The sequence below is a fragment of the Pyxicephalus adspersus genome, chromosome 7 (assembly GCF_032062135.1).
Source record: "Pyxicephalus adspersus chromosome 7, UCB_Pads_2.0, whole genome shotgun sequence".
NCBI lineage: Eukaryota > Metazoa > Chordata > Amphibia > Anura > Pyxicephalidae > Pyxicephalus > Pyxicephalus adspersus.
In genome coordinates, this window is record NC_092864.1 from 71,690,697 (window position 1) to 71,717,183 (window position 26,487).

Below are 26,487 nucleotides of genomic sequence, written 5' to 3' on the forward strand. Positions count from 1 at the left end.
GTACATTTAGGCACAATTTTAGAATGCAGAAAACCAGATGTTTGTCTTGCACAGGTTTTCTGGGATTACCAAAGAAATGCTTCTTCCAGTAAAAACAAAGTTAAAGGACGTCCAGGAAAAACTGAAAAGACTTCTGCCTCCAGATGCTGTATTGGTGGGTCACTCCTTAAACAATGACCTTCGAGCTTTGCAGGTAAGAATTAAATGGTACAAATAATATATTAGAGTGTTTTTTATAAAGTAGCGAATCTTCATCCGCTGAAGAGCTTATTTACTTTTTGTAATTATCCTTGTGTCTTTACAGATGATTCATCCAAATGTCATCGACACTTCATTACTTTTCATTCGAAAGTTTGGAAAAAAGTTCAAATTAAAATTCTTGGCCCAGGCAGTATTAAAGTAAGTAATCTGTATCTAAATTTCTAAGAACATTTCCTCTGTTGTGCTGTCTAATTTAGCTTTACCATGGCAAAAAAAAAAATAAAGGATTTTCTTTTTTTCTTTAAAATAGCATTACATATTTTAGATTCTGGTTTTGGAATGAAAGCATGCTATAATTCACCATTCTGTTAGATAAAGTAACCTTGTTCATAAAATTTTGGTTTTAATTACCCTGATTTCTGACAAGTCCAAATCTGAGGTTGTATTTAAATCCTGAATTTCATTATAGATAACTCTTAGCCCCAACCGTCCAATTTAGCAGCTGCGTTATCAGTTATGTCCATAGGGTTTTATATCTGGGATATGTTTTTTTATCCCTAGGGGTTGAACTTGATGGACTTGTGTCTTTTTTCAAACTGACTTACTATGTAACTAAGTTTCTCTTAGGTAATAAGCATCCTAAATTACCAGTCGTAGTGCTTGGGAGGGGGCAAGACCAGTCCTATCTTTTTCTGAAAATTGTCAATTTTTACTTCACAATGGGCTCTATATATATTATATTCCCCTGAAATTCATTGACAGATGGTCATATCTCTCTCTCCCAGGTCTCCTTTGAAATCAATAACATGTTCTGTTACGTAGTGGCCAGTCTTCAAAGTGCAGCTGTTACAATAAGAAAGAAACTAATATGAGTGAATTGTTAGGGAAATATTGTATAAATAGAGCCCAATACGAACTGTTTTTGTAATTTTATTAGATGGTAGTTTTCTAGAGGAATCAACACATAAATTGGATGGTATTTGCAATCGCCTATGCTTATGTCACATTTATTATATCAACATTGTCTATAAAAAATGGAATTGACACTGGATAAGGTACATTAGACATGGAGCAGTACAGAACTCAGACTTCAGACATGCACATTATAAATCATTAGGGGGTTTGTAAACTGTACTTTATATATTTACTCTTTTTGTATTTTTAGGAGAGACATTCAGAGTGAAGATATTGTTGGTCACGAGCCCTCAGAGGATGCTGCAGCAGCTTTGAGACTGGCACAGTATTTTATTGAGTTTGGCCCAGAGAAGGTATGTGGCTTTCTGGAGATGTACTAATATCCCACAGCAGGGGTGTGAAACTCTGGCCCGCAGGCCAAATCTGGCTCGGCACGGCCTTGTTTTTTGGCCCCCAAAAGAATTCTTAATATGGATCGCAGCTGGTCCGCCCCTACTGCAATCCGTAGTAACATGCGGCCAGCTGCAATTCATATTAAGCTGCTGTTCTATAGATGCAAGTACAATTCCCAGCATCAATAGACCAGCGGCCTCTCTGCCTATGTGTGGCCCCGCATTTTATAGATGCAAGTGTTGCCGGGAATTGTAGTAGCAGCAGCATCACTATTGAACAGAAGCCTATGCGTGGACCCCGCGGAGTTTATACTGACAGGTAAGATCAATAATCAGAAATTATCAGAATTATTATTATCAGGAATTATCATGGAGCTATTGCTATAATATTTGTTTTACTGTGCCAGGAAGTGCAATGTGAAACCAAATTAGGTCACCAATTCATTTTGTTTCACATTGCATTTTTCTGGCTAAGTAAAACGATTAATCTCAATAGGAAGAAACAAGAACACATGCGAGGAGCATGCGGCAATTTGCAGTGTATAGATTTAGAATAATCCACTGCATGCTACTGCATGCTCTTCTCATGTGTTCTTGTTTCTTTTTATTGTGATTAATTGTTTTTTCAATAAATTTCAAATTTGGCCCATGACTTCGTCTCAGTTTTTAATTTCGGCCCTCTGTGTATTTGAGTTTGACACCCCTGTCCTACAGTAGTATGCCCAAGGGTTTGGCCATTGGTGCCGAGCAATAATCTAAAATATCACCTATGCTAACAAATGTCAGGAGGAATCTATGAATGACGTTGATCGAGAGCTGTACACACGGCAGATTCTCATCCAATATCAGCCCGGAGACGATTATCAGACAAGACTCATCTGACGTGTACATAGCCTTAAGCCGCGTACACGTGCAATTTTTGTCGTTGGAAAGGATCTTTCACGATCCTTTCCAACAACAAGGGATTGCACGATGCATGAACGGTGTTGTACATACAGCACCGTTCATGCTCTATGGAGAGGGGAGGGGGAGAGCGACGGAGTGGCACCCTGCTGCGCGCTCTCCCCTTCCCTTTCATTAGGATCGGTTGTCGTCCATCATCCGTGGATCCGGCAGGACGGTCGTTCGGATGATGGACGACACCGACTCTGATTATCGGGCGATAAAAATCTGACTTGTGTACGTAGCTTTAGAGTAGAGAAGGATTAGATCCAATGTCGGGTTAAGCTATCCTAGTCTCCTATAGAGAGATTTTCTCACTTTCTGTTTCCTGATTTCAACTCTTCTTGTCTGTTGAAACTGTTATCACTGAAACAAGAAACAAAAGGAATCTCTGCTATAGATAACAGTAAAAACATATTTTTTTAAACATGAATGAAAATCCCTTTTATCTATTTTTTTTTCTTTGTAAAGAATATTGGTGTGAAGTCTCGTGGCTAAATAGGGTACTAATATTATTATTATTATTATTAATAATAATAAACAGGATTTATATAGCGCCAACATATTACGCAGCGCTGTACATTAAATAGGGACTAATAGGTATATATATTTTTTTCAGGTAGCTCATCTTAATTTGGAGTCAATATTTATAGATCCAAATAATGAATTGAACAATACAATCTCCGGGATCAAAGAGAATGGGCTTTTACCTCATACACATTTACAGCACACCAACAACAGCAGGTAACTGCATTGAATTTGAATAAAAAATGGATGGAAAGAAACTGAGTGTGAATAATTTGCTTAATCTATTACTGACATTGCAAATGTATTTTCAGCCTTGTAGATTCATTGAAAAAACTTAGAAAAAAGATCACGTATGTATCCATGGAATCGGTTAGCAGCCCTAAACGTTTGGCACAATTTAGGAATGTTTTGTGTACAACAAACGAAGAGGTGAGTGTATCGTCGGGTACCAATAAATTTTCTTTGTGCACAGAAATCCTAATATTAGAATGTAAGCCTGTTGCCTGTTTTATTTTAAAATGTTCTTGGTTATCATTCATGTTTGCAACTTGGGAGCAAACAGTAAATAAAGGTAAAATGTAAAATAAATTATAAAAAAAACAAAGCTTTGGGGAGACAATTTCTGACACCAGTGTTCAGTGGGGAGCTTTTGTAAGGTGGCATTTCCAACCTGTAATACTGTTTGCCTGGCTGTCTCTGTCTTTGCCATTCATTTCTTCTGTATCATTGATCCAGAATGAATATGCAGCTCAGGTGTTCCATTACCTTGTCAAACAACTTGCATTGCATTGATGTGCATACTTGTATCCAATATGTTATTGAAATTGCTTAAGCCCACTTTATTTAAAATGTGTAGGCAAGTATGGTTCTTTGAGCTTTTCAAAATGTTATTTGTTGAGTAAATAAAGCTAACCATCACCAGCTGGTCATTCATACTTGACTTACTTGATACTATGGCCACACTATACTTGACTTATTATCATTCCAAGTTACAAGCACACATTGCAAGGAAATTTCATATTAAGATTAGAAAAGATTAAGTTAAGTTAATTGTTTAAGTACTTCTTCCCTGATTTGTTGGCCATATAAATGTTCCCTGCCCTACTTATACTAATTCCTCCTTGCTTGTTGCTCTACAATGCTGACCTGGCACCTTAATAGAGAATGAATGCTGCAGCAGTGAGTGATTATTAATCTGTTAACACATTTACAGTGAGATGAAAAACAATTGGTTTCTCTTTAGATAGTGCTTTGAAAAGAGACCAATAGTTAAGAAAAACAGCATATAAAACATGCTTTAAGAGTATACACACTTTAATATTGATTAATAAAGGTAACATTTGTAGTATTATTGATGCAAAACTCCCACAGTTACACTAATGTACCTTTGTATACATACTATTCAGCATAAAAAAGAGAATTGTGCAATGTGTTCATAGCCTGCCCATACTAACGCTTAGGTTACACGGAAGTATGAAGAGATGATAACCGTGTTTGCTGGACCCTTCAAAAAGCCTGTGTGCCTAAAATCTGTCAGGATGCATTTCCAAAGCTGCGGCCCTATTCATTCCCTAAACCTTGTAGTAGACACCTTTCAGGTAAGACTCGTATAGTTATGTCAGACTGTTGGTGAGAAAATCTTCTTGTATAGAAAGGTGTCTTGTACAATACAATTGCTTCTTCCTGCTCTTTTCATGAACCTGCTTCTCTTGCCCAGTGAAAATGGAACACTTGATGTTGTGTGTAGTGATTTTCAATTATATGTCATATGTTCAACCATCCTTGGCCTGGTGTTGATCATCCCTTTTATATAGGCATGTGTCAAAAGGGTTTTTACTTTCTTCAAATGGGTTTTAGAAAGTCTATTGGAGTGGGAAACCTGCTCAAAACAGGTCAAATGCAGGTCAGAAGGGGATCAGCTGCAAGTAAAATGCAGCACTTAATGGGAGGGAAGAGCCTCTTGGGATACCAATGTCACGCATCCCGGGAGGCTCTGAAAGGGACATTTATCCACCGAGGGGAAAGAGATGCCGATTTCACGCATGCGCAGTGAAATCAGATCTTTTTTTTTCCCCATTAACAGCGGCTGTGTCACCCGTTCTTACACCTGACTGTGCGATATCAGGTGACGGAGCAAGGATATGGAAGAGAAGCAGAAAATGGCGGCGCCGGGGCTTCCTCTGTGTCATGCTAAAGAGGAATCCCAGGTCGATGCAGCCAGAAGCCTTCCGGGGTGTGTAATGTATGTCCCCCCTAAGGCTCTGCACTCCCATTCAGTCTTGATCCCCCCCCTAAAAAAAGTTAATTTTTACAGTTTAAAAAAACATTCCTTTATTTATAAGGTAAAATTTTTAGTTTAGGTCCGCTTTAAATTAAAACATTTAGATTGTAAGCTCTTCGGGGTAGGGTCCTCTCCTCCTGTATCACTGTCTGTATTAGTCTGTCATTCGCAATCCCTATTTAATGTACAGCACTGAGTAATATGTTGGCGCTATATAAATCCTGTTTAATAATAATAGTAATAAAAAAAATTCCTTTTGTAAAAAAGCTTGTGTTCAAGTTTGCTCATGACCTTGAATGTACTTTCATACAATTGCTTTTGTTTTATTTCCCCTCAGCCTTATGTCTGCATTAAGTACAGTGTTTTGGAAGCTGCTCAACTTGCTGTGAAACATTTAAATGGCACATATGTAGACGGCTGCTGCATTAAGGTAAGGGGCACAAAGACACTGAGATATTCCTAAAGTCCCAAAAGTCATAGCAACTAGTTATTTAGAACAAATTCTTTTATTAAAGTACTAGTAGTCCTGGTATATACTGTACAAACTGTGTAAATAGATTTAAACCTAGGCTGTTTTTAACACTGTGACACAAGGTTATTGTGACAAAGTCCCCTTTATTAATTGTACAAACTGCGTAACAAAAATTGTACACTCACCTATGTAAGAAATAATGTACAATAACACTGTGTTCTCACCCACCAAAGCAGTTAGTGGCTCCCTAAATGCCCCATCTCATTACCTATCTCATTACCTATCTCAGGATAGCGGCGGTGACCTAACTAGTTAGGCGGCAGTTTACATAAATGGCTGCTAGATTGTGTCTGCTTTATTTTAGGGCCTGGCTGGGGCAAATACCAGATGGTTAAGTGGTCAGACAGGATACTTTTATATCATCAGATTGGTTGTCAGAGCTCCCTGCTCATTGTTGGAATAGGCTAATGTGGGATATGAATTTTCAGTGAATTTATCAGCATTATTTGGTTCTTGACAGCAGTTTGGCTCAAGCTTTGCACTCAACTCTAATCCAAACTGCATACTTATAGGTGGTCACAAATCTACTTGGTTGCGCATTGCAGCTTTGGCCAACACTTTTTTTCTTTGGAATCTTCTAAGTATGTTGCAGAATAATTAAATCATGAGCCAAATTATGCGTGAACTTGGGGACATCTGAAAACAAAGGGGAAGTTGCTTTGTATAGAAACACATCACCATTTTTATTGCATGTTAAATTATATTTTTCTTGATAAGAACATAGAAAAATGGATAAAACACAGGAAAAAAATGTGTGTGTGTATGTATGTGTATATATATATGTGTATAAAATTTAATTCTTGTCTTCTATATGCCATATCTCTATATTCTATATCGGCCATCAGAAATATTTATTTTTTACTTCTCTCTATAGGACATAGGTCCATGTTTCAGTTAATAGCTAACTGATACAACTTTCTTCCTATTGCATGGGGAGAGACAGCCCTATCACATTAGCCAGGCTAGACTTTTTTATTGTTGTGGAGTCAAACATACATAGGAAATAGTTTAGGGTTTTAATTATCTAAAGAACAATTTTAAAGAACATGGATTTCTTTTGGTATTGTAGAAAAGATTTCCTCAGCTCCACAAAAACCTAATTCTATTATTTTTAAAAGTATATCAGTCGGTTCTGTTCATTTTCAGTTTCTAAAACCCTTATACAATGACCCTGATTAAACAAAGTACTGGCTGCCCAACATGTTATAGGTAGACAATGCTGAGTTAAAAAAAAAATAAATTATAATTTTAACTTTTTATTTTTTCTTGATAAGTTATTAGATGTTTTAGGGATGTCCAATGTCAGATCCAGACTAAAAAGACTGAAATGTAGGCAAATAAACTTAAACCCAATTGGTAAGATAGCCCAATAGGTAAGATGTGTAGGTCCTTAGATGATTTGAAGAAAGTTTGCAAGTTTTTAGCTCCTAATTTATTGGGAAGGAAGATAGAATGGTGAGGGATGGATTGGCTCCATATGTACTGCAGGAGAGAGGAACCCTGACAGTTTCTGCTTTACTCTTCAGAGGAAGTAAAAAGATAAATTAGGCTGGATTATTTTTGTGATTAATGTAATATTTTAATTGATGATTTAAGGTGTAACAATCTCCATTCATCAAAATTGGAACCAAAATAGTCCACAAAAACTTTGTAAAGTGAAGGGTTTGCATGAAGTATGTGGAGGCTTGGAAGTGTGTATCTGGTAAACCTGGGATCTTAAAATTTGAGCCTCTGGAGAATAGAGAGAGGAAATTTGAGGAATCTGAAGAAATGTGAGTTTCTAGTAGGCTTGGGTCCAATCTGAGGATGATTTGTAGTCCCTGGGTCTAGTGGATCAGCAAGCTGTAGAAGTGGAATTGAGTTTGTCTAAATAAATCTATTATTTTATAGTATTAAGTTGGTTCATCTCACCTTCACCTTGGCTAGGTCTTTAGATGTAGCAATGGATAAATTGTAGAATTTGTGTAATTTCAGGGATTATTTTGACCATGTCTTTTCCTATTTGGCAGGTTCAACGGCTAATAACAAGTATGTCACTTGATTATGAGGACCTTATAAAGGAGATGGAAGAAGATCCAGAAAACAGTGACACTATATATGTCTCTGGATTTATGAAACCCTTAACTGAAAGTTTTCTTCAACAGCAGTTTAGTGATTTTAAAGAGATCAAAACAATATATGCACCAAAGAATCCAATGAATCAACAACATGAAAAATACTGTTTTCTAAGTAAGTTATTTGGGCTGGTGGACATAAAGTGAAACCATAATGTACCCTGGCCTAAAGAATGATTCAGATGGGTTTTAGTTATAGGCAAAAATATCATGTAAAAAACACAGATGCATGGGGCAAGAAATTCTTTTCAACAAGTATATGTTTATATTCAACAGTTTGAACTTCTATTTAAAATATAGATATTTCAGAGCATTTATAGTGTGCAAACAAGAAATAAGATAAATTAAGCAAGGTATAGATACTGGTGAGGTTAGAATACCTGCTTTCTTCAATTGTATTCTTTTTCAAAGGAATTTAGGTAAAAAAAACAACAGAACACACATAATAATTAGTAAATAAAGTTTGTTCATGGTGATATGGGGGATTTTGTGTTTTAATGGAGGTATTGATTAGTATTTTGCCTTTATGAAATGCTAAGAGGTCCCATTTTATGAAAAGGGTAACTGAGGCATTGGTTATTTTTCCCAGGTCAACACTTTATATTTAGATAGCTGTTGGAAATTTTTGAAGGGCTGGAATATTTTACAGACTCTGCATGACTGTTGCGGTTTTATAAATGTGTCCTCTGACTTTTTGCAGAATTTGAAAGCCCAGAAAGTGCCGCTATGGCTGCTGCTCGTATTAGTACCCATGGTGGATTGATGTGTCAGAAGGCAGTCACCTCCAGCCACTTACTTCAATGGTTTCAAGAAGCAGTGCTTAGTATCCCCCCACATCCACAGCCTAGCCTTGAAAACATTCCTAAGGTAAGACATGTTTTGTAGTCCTGTACCCATATCTTATCCATACTTTCAGAGACATGTTAATAAATGCAATTATTACAGATATTTGTTAGAACATATTATTAGGCAGTGTGGTGTCATGCTTATGTCAGATGTCCTTAACTCGGGACTACCTGTTATATTGAAGCCCAAACCCTAAGAGGCCACATGAGTTCTTACAGAAAAGAAAATATATTCACTGAATAATATATTCAAGATTAAGATATTCAAGTGTAGACTATGGTATTGAAGGACAGAGAGAGTAGTGATTATTCCAGAGAAATATTACCAGTCCCATAATGTTGGTAAGTCAGAAAACCCTAAATCTTCTGTACCTAGCTGCCGCAACCATGCTTCCGCCACCATTGACTAAGCTTGGGAAAAGAGCCAAGGAACATTTGCATAAAGGGAACAACTGACTTGTAGGATCTCAAAGCCAGTTAATTGGCCTTTTGAAAGGTTTGGTTGCTTCTCGCTGTTCCTATCTCACTACATAAACTGCTGGGCACAGAACAGGGCCGAGAATCCTACGCCTGTTCCAAAAAAAAAAAAAAATTACGCATCAAATGTTTTGACATTTTTACTGCAGCAAAATAGTAGTTTCCCAAATAGGAAATGACAGTGGTGAAATTTCTATCCTGACAATTACTTCTTTAATACACTAATCATATTTTTGTTTTTCAGGCTGTTCTTCCACAAATAATTAGCAATACAGATATGAAAATCAATAAGCTTTATACAAAACTTGCAGTAAACACTCTGTGTATCATCCTTTTTCCTGGTAACAGGTAAGAAAAATTATTTGTAAGAACTCATAGTATCGGGTCAAAAGTGTTGGTCAGAAACATTTTTTTTTTTTCTGGGGGGTTACTCATCTGGGGGCTTTTAAATCTGAAGGCAGCTTGTGTTCACAGAAATAGTGAGTAGAGGGCCACCACTACCAGCTGACTGAGCATTGCAGAGAGCTTTTTGAGATCCAGTAGTTCTCAAGCCTTGTTCCATGGAACCCTTGGGTTCCTCCAGAAATGAGCACTTTGGGTGACACCAATTATATTTTTGGCTATCCGTAAGGGTGACATTCTTCCTTCTGACCACCACTCATGTACTGTAAGTTGTGGATATAGTAATTATAGGAGGGGTGCCCTGAAACTTATTTCAAGGGTGCCTCCCCCCATGTTAAAAAGGTTGAGAAACACAATAGGCTGATGGTCCTTTACTATCAAATCACATCTGTATTGGAACATAAGTTCTACAATTTATTTTGTGTAGCACTTTTTGTCTACACAAACTACTTGAAATAGATCTGATATGTTATAATTTTTGGTGGTGGGGTATTTAATTGAATTGTCTGCATTATTTTTAGATGGTAATGTCATAGTTTGACAAGAACTTTTTATTTCCTTTATAGGAACGGTGAAATCCTTCCAGGCTTTGGTTTGATGGGAATAAAAAAATGACCACATGATATTTATTCATATTTTAATTGTTTTATCTAATAAAAAAAAAAAAGATTTAGCATTACAATTTTTTATATATGGTAGAATTGTGTCTACATTTTCATGTTCAGAAATCAATCAAATCGATCTGGATGGTTTGGTATTGTAAGCAACATCATTGGGGGAAAGGGTGTTGCACTTTAAAAAAGCAAACAAACAGAACTTTTGCTTTTCATAAAGTGCTTTCTATCCCTTTATGTAAAAAGAAAATTCTGAGTTTAGTTAAGCTTTAAACCAGGACAAAGAGTAACAGGTGACAACCATTTACACATACCACAAGGGAATCCAGGAGCCCAGGGCAGAGCAAGATTATTTCTTTTATATAAAATGTATCATGAAAAGAGACCATTTTATACTGCTATCTTGTGCTCTTAACACAGCGTTTCAGTTAATCCCTTATTCCTGCTGCAGTCAGAATTATTTTGTAGCCAAATTACTGCAGTATCTGACATATGAAATAGCACAGGTCATGGGAGTAGCTAGAATTGCTTTGTACTAGTCTGACATTCTTTGTTTAAAGCTCAACAATGGAATTCTTTTCACTACAGACAGCAGAAACTCGGAATACTCCCAGTTTATTGGCCTGATACTGCATTGAATGAATCACTCGCTCAATTAAATGCTGATACGGTGAAAATAATTAATCCAGCTGTGTGTAAAACATTCTCACTTTGCATTTCCAAAATCATTACTTGTACTGGCAAGATAAATTGATGTCTCCTAGTGGGCAAAGATTTGTCAAAACATCTCCCAGTCAAGAAACCATTCCTCAAATCTACACTTTAATGGCCAAGTTATATTTTGCTTGATTCTAAGCATCTGAAATGTGACTGATCCAGAGACTAATAGGAGAGGAAAGCTATCCCCCACATGGTCTATAGTGGGGGTCAGCAAACTTTTTTTGGCTACCAGGCCATTTTAGGAGGTCAAGAAGGCACACTAGGCCAGACTCTCTCCCGAGTCCTGCGCTGATGGCTCCACCTCCCACCAGGAACGCCCCTAAAGGGAAATCCCTCACCTCCGCAATGCATATGGAGGAGAGGCACCGCCCCTGAAATTAAATCCCTCTTCTCAATGCATACGGGGGTGGGGGGGAGCGACCCCAAAGTGAAATCCCTCTCCTTCGTATGCATTGTCCCCTTACCCCGGCATGCGGCTCTGGAGCCGCAGGTTGTTGACCCCTGCCGGCCGGGATTAGGCCTGAACTCGGGGGGGGGGGGGGGGGGCATTAGGCTGGAATGGACTACTGGCAAGGACGTATCTGGCCTAAAGGCTGGAGTTTCCTGACCCCTGGTCTATAGGAACTTCATTCTTTGTTCTTAGCTCCTAAACCTAACTACCTTAGGACAAGAACTATTGTTGTAAAAAATTAGAAAAGAACAATCTTTTTTTGAGCAGGAAGGTAAATCTGACATCTCTAAGCTATACTGTCACCTCCAGTGGCAACTAAATAGGTAACTGCTCCTATTTCAGGATTTAGTGTGTAGCAAGCAGTACCTAGAGCATAATCTTAGACACAGAGGAGTAGAACCTTTGTATGGACAAACATTTAATAGTAACCGTTTGCATGTTTCAAAGCAGTCTGAGGGTTAGGCAACAAAAAACAAAACACTAGCAGGCCCAATAACAATTAGGGAGCCCACAAGGATGGCCTCAAGGATCCTATGTCTAAAGCTGGCATTGACCTAGGTCTGAACTTCCATTTGATGAAACCAGGAAAATGAATAGAGGAGCAGATAGCTGATCTGATAGAGCACACCGATCATCTGTGATTAGTTTAACCAAGACAACATCTGGCTGAGCACACCAGCTTCTGACTGCCTGGTGTGATGAAAAAGCAATTTACAAAAGCTCTCTATCCTGCAAAGCAGACCGGGAAGGAGATTTAAAGGAGGAAAGGCCTAGATTTTGCAGAGGATCCTTGTACCTAAAAACAAATGTCTAGTCTGTTGAACCTAGGACGCCAAGGAGATCCACATCTGAGATGAACCTACGATGCAGGAAGTGGAAATACATTTGTATGTAGGGAGCAGACTCCATTTACTAAAGCCCATCTGCCATTAGTTTATGCCTGGAATACAGCTGTCTGGGCTGGAACATAAGATTTTGCCAAAGATAGGATCCAGCCCACCTCTCTTCACTGCTGTTAAGCTTTTTGTTTCCCTATTTTGTTTTTGTTCCCCTATTGTATGTCATTTTTTGTTTTGTTGTCTGTTGACTAAAACTAGTATGGGTGACTCTCCAAAAGGATGTCCAATGGTAAAAAGGAAACGCATTACCCCAGGCTCCAAGACTATAATTGGTAGACAAGATTCCCGAAGACCATTGTGAAGACTCGCAGCATAGAGGCCAGACTGAAGGTCAATGCCAGGAGCAACTGTAGCAGTGAGAAGATACCTATTCTGGTTGGCGTCCAGGACAGTCCAAACCATGGATGGCATAAGTGCTTAGTGCCCTGGTATTAACCTATTCCATGGATGAAATGTTTGAATTGCAGAGAATGAAAGGAAAAAACTAAAGATAATAAAACCTGCATAATGAGAAGTACAGCCTAAAAGCAACTGCGTTTGCAATTGCCTACAACCTGAACAATTATATAATCAAGATCATAATAATTGTGCACAGGGGCATAACTAAAAAGCAGCCCTCTGCAAAACCTTAGATGGGCCTTCATCTAACTCCAGACCTGTCTGTGCTCCATGAACCTAGTAACAGGGCTAAACAATGCAGATTTGGCCAGTTATCTGCCCACAAACCCAGCATGTTGCAATGTTCCTCCCTTCTGTGCTGGCAGCATTAAGCCCCTTAAAAGCGGCAACAAATGTCAGCTTCCTCCTGGGTTCTACAAGGGTGCTGGTTACATCTCTGGTTGGGCATCACTTTTGGAGTGAGACATGTTACATAACTACTTAGCAAATGATCCTGAAAAGGAAAACACACTGCTACTATTATCATCAAATATTGCTACGAAATTGTCCACTGGTGGAAAAAAGTGTGACTAACACACTTCCCACTGATATTGAACACGTTTTCTTTTCGGCTTTTACACATCATTAATATCAGTTCATACGAACACTCTCCATCCAGCTGATACTGGCCCGGCCCATCTGCCAAATTTTAAAAACTCATCGTGAGGAGGTAGGTGGAACATCCACAGACCGGCCTACCTTACCCTCCAGCTCCAGAGCCACAGGACAAGGGGATTGGGCATCATTACAATCACAGGTACCTGGCCATTCCCCCATCTGCAGCCCATGCATCCCCCTTACAATGGAGGACTTACCTTACTTAAAGTAGCCTTAGTAAAGTTCCACTTCACCATCAGGAGAGGATGACTGGGATTGGAAGGCCCGTGGTAAGGCCTTACGCACCAGGCTAGACATAGGCCGCTTGGAAGCCAGCTGCAAGGCAAAATTTCAGGCCATGCAGCAATCTCTACAGCAAGTGACCAATACCACCACAGTGCTCCAAAACACATCTGCGGAACAGACGGAATAACATTCACATTAGGGGCTTACCTTGATTTGCGGTTTAACGAAATTAGGACATAAAAAATAAAACAGAAACATCAGATTGCAGTCTCATTGTGTAAGGACATTTATTCCAAAATTAAAATATTAAACACATCTTTTTGCAAAATTTTATCTAAACAATATAGATAACTGCACCAATTTAAAGCAATGTTTAAACATAAATGTATACACAATGTTAATGCTAGTGCCCCTTTAAATAATAAATGGGATTAGTCCCAGCCCAGTAGGGACTTCAGATCTGCATATGTTAATAAAATAATGTAAAAATCACTTTTATCATTATTACCTTTATAATGCAAGTAAGCTTAATGGAAGCAGTGTAGCATGCCACCGTTATCTGACAAAATCATTTAGACTTAGTTGACCAATATGTCTCCAAGTCCTCACTAGCCCTGAGAATTGTCCAACAGGCTCTCTTGGCCAATGGGGAAGTCAGAAAATGGAGGTAGTGCTGCTATTCAGTGAATTGTGATTGGAGCAGCTGAGGGAATTCTGTGCAGCAACCATTTTTTCAGTCCTATAGCTTTGGGGCAATGTTAGGATACCCACGTGTCATGGTTTCCTTACAGATTGTGCATTTTGGAGTTTACTAAGCTGGAAGGTGAAGGTCAAGCTGGGCTGCTTTTAGGGTCAGTGGTCAACATTAGGGGTCCATTATTACAGGATATTTGCTGGACATTTGTCTAACTTTTACAGAATTCTGCAAAGTTAAATGTGGCTGGTGAATCTTGTAACTGAAATTTATAATAAAGGTCCATGATAGTCCAAAGGCTGTAAAATACAGATTAGTGAATGTCTTTAACATATGTACAGTAAATATTTGCTTAACAGACCCCTAGGTGTTGCGAGTTGACATTGTTAAAGTAAACCGCCACAAATAAGACCATGAGATCAAATATAGGCAGCTGAAGATATCTGCAAAGCTTATCTGCAAAATTCAAACTTGGCCGCCTTGTACCCCTTGAGCCTTCTAGTCCACAAAGCCAATCATCACTCCTGGTAGGAAGATTCAGGAGGTAGAAGTGGCTGGGCAAAGCTCAGTTTTTTATTTTAAAGATCCTTGTACACTTTTCCTTCTACTGCAGAGGTTTCGGTGCATACGGTATTTTAATTGTGTTTTGGGCCCATCGGAAGCTGCTTTATTTGAGTCCTAATGAACAGCAACGCAACAAAGGCTACGTACACACGTGCAATAATTGTCGATAGAAAACGAACAACTAACGAAAGATTGAATATTTTGAACTATTGTATTGTGCAGGATTCTGTACATGCTGTAACACTACAATTGTTCAAATATAACTCACCAATAATGTACACTTGCTAGATACGATCGTTTGAACGATGCAAGAAGTGACGTGTACCAGAGGGAGTGTAATGCAGAACAATCCACGTTCACTGCCTGACCGTACACACTATAGACAGCGAATGATCGTCAGCCAAACTGAACTGCTAGGACGGTCCTTCATTGCCAGCGACAATCCTCGTGCACTTTTTTTGTAACGATTACTGAATGATCGGTCGTTAATTGTTGTTTCCAACGACAATAATTGCACGTGTGTACATAGCCAAACTGCACAAAGTGCAACATCACAGTAAAATGTGTGTTTTATCCCACAGTACTCATAGGAGTGAAGCCTGCCTTAAAAAGTAAACATTTGCATGTAACTCAACTGCCTATATCACTACATTTATTTAATGATTTGACATGTTTAACATGGAAACGGTCCTACCCTCATGCAATTTTTTTGCATTTCCAAGGATTGCTTTACACATTATCTCTGCATTAAAATACTCTGTCATCCCTAACCTCCAACAATACTAATAGCTACAGTATCACCCTGTAGCCACATTTCTTTACTACATGTTACCCTGTAGAAACAGAGGGAAAATGGGGATAACTTCACAATTTGTTCAGTACAGGATTACTTTAACTCAATTAAATTATATCATTTAAATACTTCTGACCACTATATAAAAGTGGATTTCAATATAAATATCAGTAACTTATAAACATTAAGCTAGGACCCAAATCAAGTGGCACATTTGTAGTAATAATTACATTGTTAGCTATGGAATCACAAAAGAAAACCAGCAAAACACAACCCGATACATAAGTAGTGCAAATTCACAATAAAGTGAGTAGAGCCTCTGGCAGAATATTTGCTTGGCCTTAGTTGGTTAGAATATGGAGCAGCCCCGGTATAAGGCTTACTGCATTACCATTCATAATAAGTAGGAAAATATCAGCATTCAGCATGTTCCTATTGATTTGCATACAGTCGTAGATATAGTGCCTACGTATATAGTAGGTGTGTGGCCCAAAGGGTTTAATGAACCATGTAAACAAAACACAACTCCTTGTCATTAGCATCAAATAAAGTTGATGCAAACAATATTCTTGTGCTACATTATGGTAGGAGTCAGTGGGGAATAGATATATCTAATCAGGGAAAGGATATTTTATCAAAACACATAGAATCTAAAACGGAACCGCAGCCTCAGAAAAGCCCTAAATACCCAATAAGAAAGTGCACATAAACCTTGAATGGTCAGCCTTTAAAACTGGAGCCCTCTACGACCTTGGGGCACTGTACACCATGCATCTGCCCAGTAAATGGGGTCACCCCAGCACATGGTGGAAGTTTGCAGGTACCTGGCTACTCCACTGGCCTGAGAAACCTCAGCCATTCCAATATTCCATATGAAAGACATCTAGAACTGGTGTGGTCAAGGACAAGCATGATAACCCAAGGTCAATCAGATGTCACTTTTCTGGGGCATTGTATAATTAGGAGATTGGAGGTAAATTGCAGTGTTGAGCAGAAGGCAGGCCATTGAAAATTGTACACATAACTTCTATCAACACACAAAGGCAATCCTCTAATCAAAGGAATGTGAATACCTCTTGGGGCAGACCTACTGCGGCCATTACTGGGTTGTCGTAATTTACTTGTTGAAAGTGTAATTTTTATTATACACAAGTGCAGTAGGAACACTCCAATCATGCAGTATAAACTAGAATTGCATAATGTGCAAGAACAGAGACTGGGACAATGCCAGGGAGATCTCACCACTCATGTCTCTAAAAGACACAAGTCGCCATTGGTTTACCAAGACCACCATACCTTTCATGTTAGTGAACTATCATTAGAATTGACCCTTTAACAGGAAAAGCAGCATTAGGTGATGTTAGCATATATATATATATATATATATATATTCGTCACAATAAAGGCTTGTGTGGATGAATGATTCTAGTGCACCTTTAGGTTCATTCAGCTTCCATTAAAAATGAGGTTGAACCACTTCTGGAAACCTTCAGTAGTGCTTTTTACCTCCTAATGGCAAATTCAGACCTGTGGCAGGAGTATGCAATCCAGCCCAGCGGCTTGCACCATTGATTTGGCAGCGGGTGATGAATGAAGCCTTTGTCTGAATATAACAAAAACAATAGTTCTTCTTTTCTTGTTTTATGTGCCTGAATACCACCATCACAGAGTTAATAGAATCAGGAGTATAGTGAGACCACAGCCACTATCCCCCCATATCTGCTACTTGTCACTCCTCATTTTAATCCTGTGACTTTCTGATTAAAGCGGACTTAAACTCAAAATTGTTAGTTTACATAATCGGGTAGACAACACTTTTATTTAACCTCCCTGGCAGTCTGAATCTTTAGGTATTTTTAAATGTCAAAGTGGTACATTTTAAAATACTTATTTTAAATCTCCCACCTGGTCCCGCGCCCTGCCTCCCCTGTCCTCGGGTCCCCAAGGTTCGCACGCCAGGGATGCCGACCATCACTGGAGGACTCCGCTGGTACGTGCGGACCAGGCAAGTTTTCAAAAGCCATTTAAAATTCCACCTCGTGGCTCGGGGTTACCACTTTTGGTACTAAAAATTAAGTTGGGAATACTGCCAGCAAATTTAAAGTAAAAATATTAATAATTTTTTTTTAAAAAGGAGAAAAAAAAGGGTGCAGCACCCCTTTATTCACCGCCCAAGACAGAATGGAAGTGCAAAGCCTCCCAGGCTATCTACGTCATGCATCTCGTGGTTGCTCTTTCTGCTCATTATTATTATTAAACAGGATTTATATAGCGCCAACATATTACGATGCGCAAAGCCCTTCCAATTATTGGAAAAAAATTTGCTGATCTCACATATGCGTAGTAAGATCGGCAATATTTTTTCCCCATCTACGTCACCCGATCTCTGGCGCAGTGGGAAATCGGGTGATGCAAGAACCCAGAATAGGATCTCAGCGCCTGTCGCTTCCTCTGCGCCGGGCCGAAGATGGATACTGGGACGACGCGGGACCCAAGCAAAGAAACCTCCCGGTGGATAGAATCTGCGGGATTAAACGTTCAGCATGTTTTTGTTTCGAGTTTAGTTCCGCTTAAGGGGCTTTTACCACTGAACTCTGACAGAAGTCTCCATCTTAAAAGCTCAAGTTGATGGTAGTTGTTGTTAAATGCTGCACTTTCCATTTGAATGCGTGCATCTATTTTTGAATTTAGTATGCAGCTTTTGACAAGAAAAAGGCAGAATTTCTCCTCCTTTGTCCATAGTATGTTGCATCTAAAGAAAAGCACTGCAAATCAAAGAAGTCCAAAGTAAAATCTGTCATGTTTACTGCATCAATAAAGTCAATAGATTTTCCAAAAGCAAAACTATGCCCATTGACATAAACATTAAAATTGAACTTAAAAATACTTTTGTATAAATATACACCCCATAGCTACAGAGGATATAAACACACTCACTGAGCTGTAAATAGCCTGGGCTGGAAGCAGAGTTGTGTCGGTGGTACCCACCAGTAGGCGGCGCCGCCTATAAGAAGGCAGATACATAACTAGTTACCCTGCACCAGGAAGGATGGCAGCAATGTCTTTATTACAGGAAACATAGTCAAAGTGCAAAAGTTGTTCTCAATGCTGGATTTCCGTACAAATCTAATAATACAAAACACAAAAGACATCAAGATTCAAATACAAATGGCTCTTGTAGGTAGACAATATCTGATTTGCCTGGATTCAGCTTTAAAAGAATGCTGTACTGAGATAGCAAGGAAGTTGTGATAGCTCCTTTCAAAATATTAGTTACCTGGCTTCCTTTGCCTTCTATTTCGAAAATCACTGACCCGGAACAAAAGTGCAGTTTGTGACAAAGTCAAAACGTATAATCATATTTGTACTGGGTCAGTCATTCAGAAAGTATTGAAGCTTTTGTGGTAATATAAGTGCCAAGCTACTGGTATTGAAAGAAACAAAAGCTTATCAATGGCAGTCTACAAATTTTCTTAGCACAAGAAACAATTTATTAGTGTTATCTGGAGACTTAAAATCTTATATTGTCAAGACCTCATCTATTTAGCAGCTTGCAAAAGTCCAACCTCAGGATACACATCATTCCTATGGGATGGGGATATACCGGTAGGTTTTTACTGCTGCCCATCTGTCCCAGTGATATGGGGCCAATTATAGGAAGTCCAAAAGGGACCAGGACCGCAGAGTCAGAATTTATCATTGTATACCTGGAACTGGAGTAAACAAAAATGTACTGAATCAGATTACACAGCTTACATAGTAGTAACAAAAACTTTTTTTTAAATTACAGTATGTAGTGGAGGGTTGGAAACTCTAAAGCTTTGTGCACACTTAAGATTCTGACCAAGGCGGTTTGTTTCAGGTAAAAAAATCTAATGTGTGGTGTTCCCCTGATGTTTCATCAGTCTGCCTCTGCACCATACATTAAAGGAGAGCTCCAGTCCTCCCCTCCTCTCTATAGATCAGAGCAACGCTGTGTGTACAGTGCTCATTCCTTTTACCTGTCACTGGAAATGATCATTTCAATAAGCTACAATCATCTGATGTCTCACGAAGACTTTGTTTCACTGACATCCCCAACTCAAATTTCTTTACTGGTTCCCAATCGAATTACAGACAAGTTTTAAATATTTGCTCATTCTTTATAAAACTAAAACATAGAAAGTCTGAAGGGGGCCCAATTCTACCAACAACTTAACCCTGTTTTGGCTAGGAGGGGAAACATAAAAGGAAACTTCTTTACTGGTTCTCAATCGAATTACAGACAAGTTTTAAACCTAAAATAATTGATTTAAATGGTAACCATGAAATGATTTGCAAGGGATGAATCTACACTTTTCTTTCTCCACCTTGCACATTATGCCGATGTCGCCCATTAACTTTCTGGCAAAACAAATCCACAACAGTGACTGAAATAAATGTTCCTGTAATAACGTTTAACATTTCAGCTTAGTTTGGCTTAGCATGAGGTCTGCAAACTGCAGAATAGAGAAAGCAGTCAACACGCATGTAACAGCGTTATACTTTTATTTTTCCTGATGTATGTCTAAAGACGTCTTTGTAATTCTGTATCTCAGTAGGGAGATTTCCCTTTGCTCGCGATCAGGTAGACTGAACTGAAAAAAAAAATGATACTTTTCCAATGCAATTTTAAAACCCTTCTCGAGATAGAAGTATCCATTGGAAGATTTCCCCTGTATTCTTCTTCTGGCGGCAACTCAATCTTTTAGATTCACACTCACTTATTTGCTGGTCATTTGGTGATTAGGACATTTAGAGAAGGTCAACGAGGACACAGACGGCATTAAAAAAGTTCTAACTACTCTAACCTGTGAAAAAAGAAATATAAACTTTTGTTATTACATTAAGCTCAGTTTTTAATTAGGGGTCAACTGCATCCAGGACCTGTATGGCTCTGGGTTACATTCTACATTCTCTTCCTGTGGGAGCAATTATTATTATTATACAAGCCTGCAATGTGAGAAGTGTACAGGCTGCAGGTAATAGTCTTGCTGACAATGCATAGTACAAGGTAAAGTATATACTTCCCTAGGCACTGGTGTGTACAGAGCCATGGAGTTCTAGATTTAAGCTTTGCAGTGTGGGGTGCATATTACTCTTCAGGACATGTGCCAAATGTTCAAACTCATACAAGGCCCAAACCCCCAGCTCAATTAAAAGGAGTTTGTCCTGAGGATACACACCTGTATCAGACCCTTTAAAACCTCTAGGGAGTCCATGGGAATAACAGTGACGGTAAACAAGTACTAAAACTAGAACACCACTGGGCTTTGGCTGTAACTTCCATTAGGGGATTCTCAAGCACAGCTAATATAATTTAGAGTTGACTCCTTTGAACGGGTAAAAAACAATTTTACTCCAAAAAAGTTGTACTGAGGAAGACAAAACTACTGAAAACACATATTTGGAAATATTAGTTACACATTTTATTTAACAAATAATAAGCCATCCAATGCTGAATTTTCAGGCTACAATTTTTCTTAAAATCAATGGCAATCCAAGGTAGTAAAACTCCTGTTAGTTAATTTACAGTCCCTATCACAAAGTATAAATCCAATTCCATTACTGGAACATAACTCCAAGGGATATATTGGACCAGCACTTTCTAATGGAATGCATGAAGATTTATCACTTTGCTGGCTTTTATTTTTGGGAGAGGCAATTATTACAATAGCTGAATTCTGCAATAAGCACCATGCTATTCTCTACAGAAAGCATTTAAAATGGTTAAAGAGTTAGGTGTGACTATCCCAGTCATTATTTTTAAGGCTGTGTTCAGACTACAATATGTTAGGCACTATTACTGCAGTTAACCCACATAACTATAAAAAAAATCCCCCATTTATTTTCAGGGGGTTTGCTTGCAATAGGGATGCTGTGTGGTTTTTCCCAGATGTTATAGGCTGTATTCAGGGAATTGTAGTTAATGATTCATACTCTGAATGGTGTAAGGTTATTAGTGGTGTACCCCAGGGTTCAGTGCTGCGACCTTTACTGTTTAACATCTTCATAAATGATATAGTTTGGGATTAAAAGTACCATTTCTGTGTTTGCAGATCACACCAAACTATGTAATGGAATTAAGTCCATACAGGATGTCTATAATCTACAAGCAGACCTGGATGTACTGTGTGATTGGGCAGCCAAGTGGCAAATGGCGTTTAATATCCATAAATGTAAAGTTATGCACTTGGGGGATAATAACATGCATGCTTCATACTGTTTAGGGGGAATACATTTGGGGGGAGTGAAATGGAAAAGGATCTGGGGGTTCTGGCAGGTCAAAAACCTAACAGCATGCAATGCCAAGTAATAATTACTAGATTGTAAGCTCTTCAGGGCAGGGTCCTCTCCTCCTCCTGTGTCACTGTCTGTATTAGTCTGTCATTTGCAATCCCTATTTAATGTACAGCGCTGCGTAATATGTTGGCGCCATATAAATCCTGTTTAATAATAATAATAATTTCAATCATGTAAGATGATCACCCTATATAATGGTTCCATTTAGAGGAACTGCATCAAATAATTCACTTTAAGGTTACTGCCAAAAAAAAAAAACACTCCTTGCACTTGTAGGCAAAGTTTATTCTCTCTGTATGGAAGGAAGGGATTCTTTAAAGGTCTTCTCTCAGGAAGTAGTTTTGGAACATTCTATGGATTAAGAAGAAACTGTATGCATTTTTACATGCACAGAATATACCTAGGTATTACATTTAATAAGGAATAACTCCATTGAATATCTAGCTGCCTTAGGGAATCAGGAAGGAATTTTTTCCAATGCTAGAATACACTAAACTTAGCTTATTAGAGTTTTTGCTTTCATCTGAATCAACAATGCATACAGGTTTCTGCTTAGAATATGCTGGTTTTCTAGCATGTGCATTTATTTCCCTTAAACGTAATGGATTTCATGTTAGATATCTAACATACAGCATCCAAGCGCTTTCCACCAACCCATGTACCGCACACCCTATGACCGCAAACGCCTGAAAAGCCCCGTGGGTACAGTCTGTTACTGCTCCTAGGTGCCAAATGGAAACTACTTACCACCCAGGACCGATAAATGACACGGATTTTATTTGCTCGTCTGAATATATCCCGAGTATATTCCGAGCTGCTAACAAAATCTATAAATCTTGATTGAGGTTTTATAGCTGTGTATCGGTTGTATGCACAGCTCAAGGACTACTTTATTCCTTGTACGATTGGTGCCAGCAATTCCTTTCCTTTTTTACACTTCTATTATGTATCCATTACAGGACAAAACTAAAATAAAAGCACCGAGCACTCCATAAACAAAATCTAGAAACTCAGTCCAACAATTCAGGTTTATTTGTCATTTTTCAAGGGAATGTATCTTTTTTTTCAATGTACATATAAACAATATATAAATAATTTTATCAATATGTATTAATGCTTTAAAAACCTTGTAATTTGCACTGATAAAAGTAAATCATGACAACCAAATTTGCCATTTAAATATTTACGCCCTGCTCCATACCTTGCAGAGCAATGCTATAGTTGTACTTTACTGTTCTTCCAACCCATATCTTTATTATAGCCGGTAGCTTCTCTTAACATCCAAGAAGGAAAACCATTTCTTTGGATGGCCAACCTACAAATGTCTATTTCGGACTTGCATTGGATACAATACCAGAAATGTAATCATGGAAATACAGGGTCACATTAAAAGTTACTTCAAATCAGAAACTCTAACTTTCCCATGTATGTATTTATTCCAGAGATGCTGGTTTAAGTGTCATCTTACTAGCTGCATGTGAATGTGCCCATAGGTGGATGAAAGAAAAGTTTTACTAGAAGTCATTCAGGTTTGGTGTTTGAACCCTGAGGTTTTCACTTTCATGTACAAATCCCCAAGTTCTTTTAAGTTTTGTATATAAAACCGGGAGAGGTTCAAATCCTCGTTGTGTTGCTTTTCACGGTCTACAAACTGTAGGTAAATTTCACTTCCCTTCCTAAAGGTCCAACAAGAAATGAGAGGAAATCTCCAAAATGAACATTTTATCCCAGAGATTTGTCCCAGCCTCATTGCTCTGATCTCAAAGTTTTGGTCTCACTTTCTCACTTTCCACAAATAAAAGGAGGTGAATCCCTCATTACGGAAAACTTTACCAACTTTTGCCTCTACATAGACTTTATCAGAAAGAATAGATGTGTGGTCTGCGATAGAGGATCACTTTAAGATAAACTGTAAAACGTTCTACACAGATGTCCAATAACTGTCGCTGGAAACGTTTCTTTTTTGTAATGGTTTCAGAGACGAGAGCAAACACAGCGCTGTTCTGTTATCTGGGAGGGGAAGACAAGCAAGCAGCACCCCCTTGTCTTCCATAGAAAAGCACATCAGTCATTCCTGGCAGGTTTTAGAATGACATTAGTGGGCTACAGAACACACGTTAAATTTTCACCTGGAGGACAATCATCTGACATGTGCCTAAAAGTTACATCCTCATTCATTTTTGGCCACAAGATATCATTAGGATTCGTAGCAGGTTATCGAACATCCACATACAAATTACAAGGGTCACGATATACTGAAATGAAAACACAGATTAAAGAGACTCTTTATGATCTATGGAGTGCAAAGACTTTAGGTAACTGCTGAAAAAATATTATATAGCAATATAGCAGCTCGATAGATGACCAAGATTTTTTGACACTAAACGTAAATAATAAACGCACAAGAGACAAGGAGGCAAAGTGCAATAAATAAAAAAAATAAAAATAAAAAAAAAACTTTTTTCCCTGTTTAATGGAAATCTTTGTCCCCGTTCAGTACAACATTCAATCTACACAACCAAAGATCCCTCTTCATAACTGTCCAATAAAGATGTAATACAGTGCCGTTAAATCATTACAATGAGTTAGTGATGTCAAAGCACAATTAATTAAATCTTTTCACTACATACTTGATTCTAGATCCAGTGACATCATCACTAAGTCTATAATACAGACAGATCATAGCTAGCGGCAGTGGCTGGCAGGGTGGTGTACATCACTTCCTACAAACAGGAAGCTGTCGTAACACACACGTATGATGTTGAGCCCCAATGTTGAACTGAAATCCAATGAAAAAAAGAACGGCAGACCAGAACAGAAAGGTTGCGGAGAAAATGGTTTTATATTATGCTGGGTGTTAATTAGCGGGGAAATAAGATGAGCTCAATGCTGCCTGACTGACGGTAAGGCTGGAGTACAGCTTGAAAGCTGGAGGGAAGAAAAGCAGAATTACTGATCACGTCAAACAGGTTCTCTATGTAATTAGAAAGACATGAAAACACCTAATTAGCTGTTCGGGCATAGGATTTTCTTCTCTCCAGTATACTTAGGTGCAAAAATGAAGAAAGGAATTGCTCCAAAGGGAATTCATTGTAACCATATACACAGCCAGGAGTGGGCTAGTCTCACCAGAGAAGAGTTGTGATGACCGATTCCCTTTACCAAAAAAAAAAAAAAAAAAAGTTATTTTTTCTTTTTTTTTACAGATTGTGAGTTAATGCAAATATTAATGCTCCAATGTATGTTTCAAGAGGAAATGTTTTCTTCACTCAACCCCATTGAAGAGTTCACAACTCAAACACCAACAATGTAAACACCACTACACACAGTACACAACCGTCCTGATCAACCCAGAATCCGGAGGGGAAAGAGCACAAACCTGGCGCACTTAGGGAGAACTGCATTTGTTTTTGTCTGATCAAAACCCACACGTGCCAGACTGATGTGCTGCAGGCCTCTTTGGCACTAGAAGGGATAGTATAAAACATTTTGCTTTAAGAAAAAAAGAATACCCCCCAAAAAAAGGATGCAGGACACAGCATCAAGCAGAAGTCACCACCCGTGTCCTACAATGCATTGCTCTGCTAATAACCCCAATCCCAACTTTAAAACTTCAGTTGGGTTTATTTATTTAAATAAACTGGTCACAAATCCTGCCCTTCCTCACCGGTTTTAAGCTCCATTTAACTTAATTTGAGACAGTTAAACCTGAAATATGAAGGTGAAACACTTTCTGGCACTAAAAGATAAAATATTCCTATTAAAAATAATAACTAAAATTGCCAATGGTAAGAAAGTGCCTGAAACATGTTACCAGCATTTAGAGCCCTTTCAGATACAAGGCAGAAATAGGTGTATAGTAGTTTAAGAAACCAAAAACAGAACAAAAAATATATGGATTCTCCATTAAATTTCACATTGCGCTAAGTCTGTTCATCCATACTCGGATCTGTGCCTGTAGATCTTAAACATTTGGTTTCCTCTTCCTTTCTCCTTCTTTCTAGTTCCCATTCCACAAAGGTGTCAAAGAGGCTGGGCCAGGCCTCATCCTCACTGTAGTTGCTAAGGTCGGGTCCAATCACCTGAGTAAAATTTAGGAACATGTTCCATGTGTCTCGGGAGATTCCCTTGATTCCTGAGGGGTTCTCAGTTAGGAAGTCTAACCACTGGTCCAAAATGAGGGGTTTGTTTTGGGTGAATACCAACCTCCAAAGGGCGATGGCTATTTCCCGGTGAAGTGACCTCTGTCCTTCTTCTGAGTCCAGACCAAATTGAAAAGTGAAGCGATAAAGATCCTTAAATTTATCTTCTTGCTTGGCTTCATTTAGGAGATTCGGAAACCTGTTGCAGATTCCATCAATGCTGTCTGCGTTTATTGCCTTGCACCCATCAAAAAACTCTTTCCTGCACAGAAGCAAAAAAACTGTTCATTAAAAAAAAAGTGAAAAAACAAGTTTCATCAGTCAGCAGATAGATTGTGGCAGGACTAGGAAATTAGGAATGGCACCCATTGATGCTGGC

General features: G+C 38.5%; 2 protein-coding genes across 2 annotated transcripts in view; one reads left to right on the plus strand and one right to left on the minus strand.

Annotated features, from left to right (window-relative positions):
- The window catches only part of REXO5 (RNA exonuclease 5), a 20,508-nt gene extending 10,160 nt beyond the window's left edge, over positions 1 to 10,348 (plus strand). Inside the window, exons 9-20 of the mRNA XM_072419171.1 lie at positions 55 to 193; positions 305 to 399; positions 1,367 to 1,469; positions 3,070 to 3,194; positions 3,290 to 3,556; positions 3,835 to 3,838; positions 4,439 to 4,576; positions 5,597 to 5,689; positions 7,801 to 8,020; positions 8,606 to 8,772; positions 9,472 to 9,575; positions 10,196 to 10,348. Coding sequence (XP_072275272.1) covers positions 55 to 193; positions 305 to 399; positions 1,367 to 1,469; positions 3,070 to 3,194; positions 3,290 to 3,556; positions 3,835 to 3,838; positions 4,439 to 4,576; positions 5,597 to 5,689; positions 7,801 to 8,020; positions 8,606 to 8,772; positions 9,472 to 9,575; positions 10,196 to 10,244 — 1,504 coding nt within the window. The 3' untranslated portion in view covers positions 10,245 to 10,348. The remainder of the gene's footprint in view (positions 1 to 54; positions 194 to 304; positions 400 to 1,366; positions 1,470 to 3,069; positions 3,195 to 3,289; positions 3,557 to 3,834; positions 3,839 to 4,438; positions 4,577 to 5,596; positions 5,690 to 7,800; positions 8,021 to 8,605; positions 8,773 to 9,471; positions 9,576 to 10,195) is intronic.
- A 3,516-nt stretch (positions 10,349 to 13,864) lies between these two features.
- The window catches only part of DCUN1D3 (defective in cullin neddylation 1 domain containing 3), a 29,811-nt gene continuing 17,188 nt past the window's right edge, over positions 13,865 to 26,487 (minus strand). Inside the window, exon 3 of the mRNA XM_072418924.1 lies at positions 13,865 to 26,370. Within this exon, the coding sequence (XP_072275025.1) occupies positions 25,890 to 26,370 (481 nt within the window). The 3' untranslated portion in view covers positions 13,865 to 25,889. The remainder of the gene's footprint in view (positions 26,371 to 26,487) is intronic.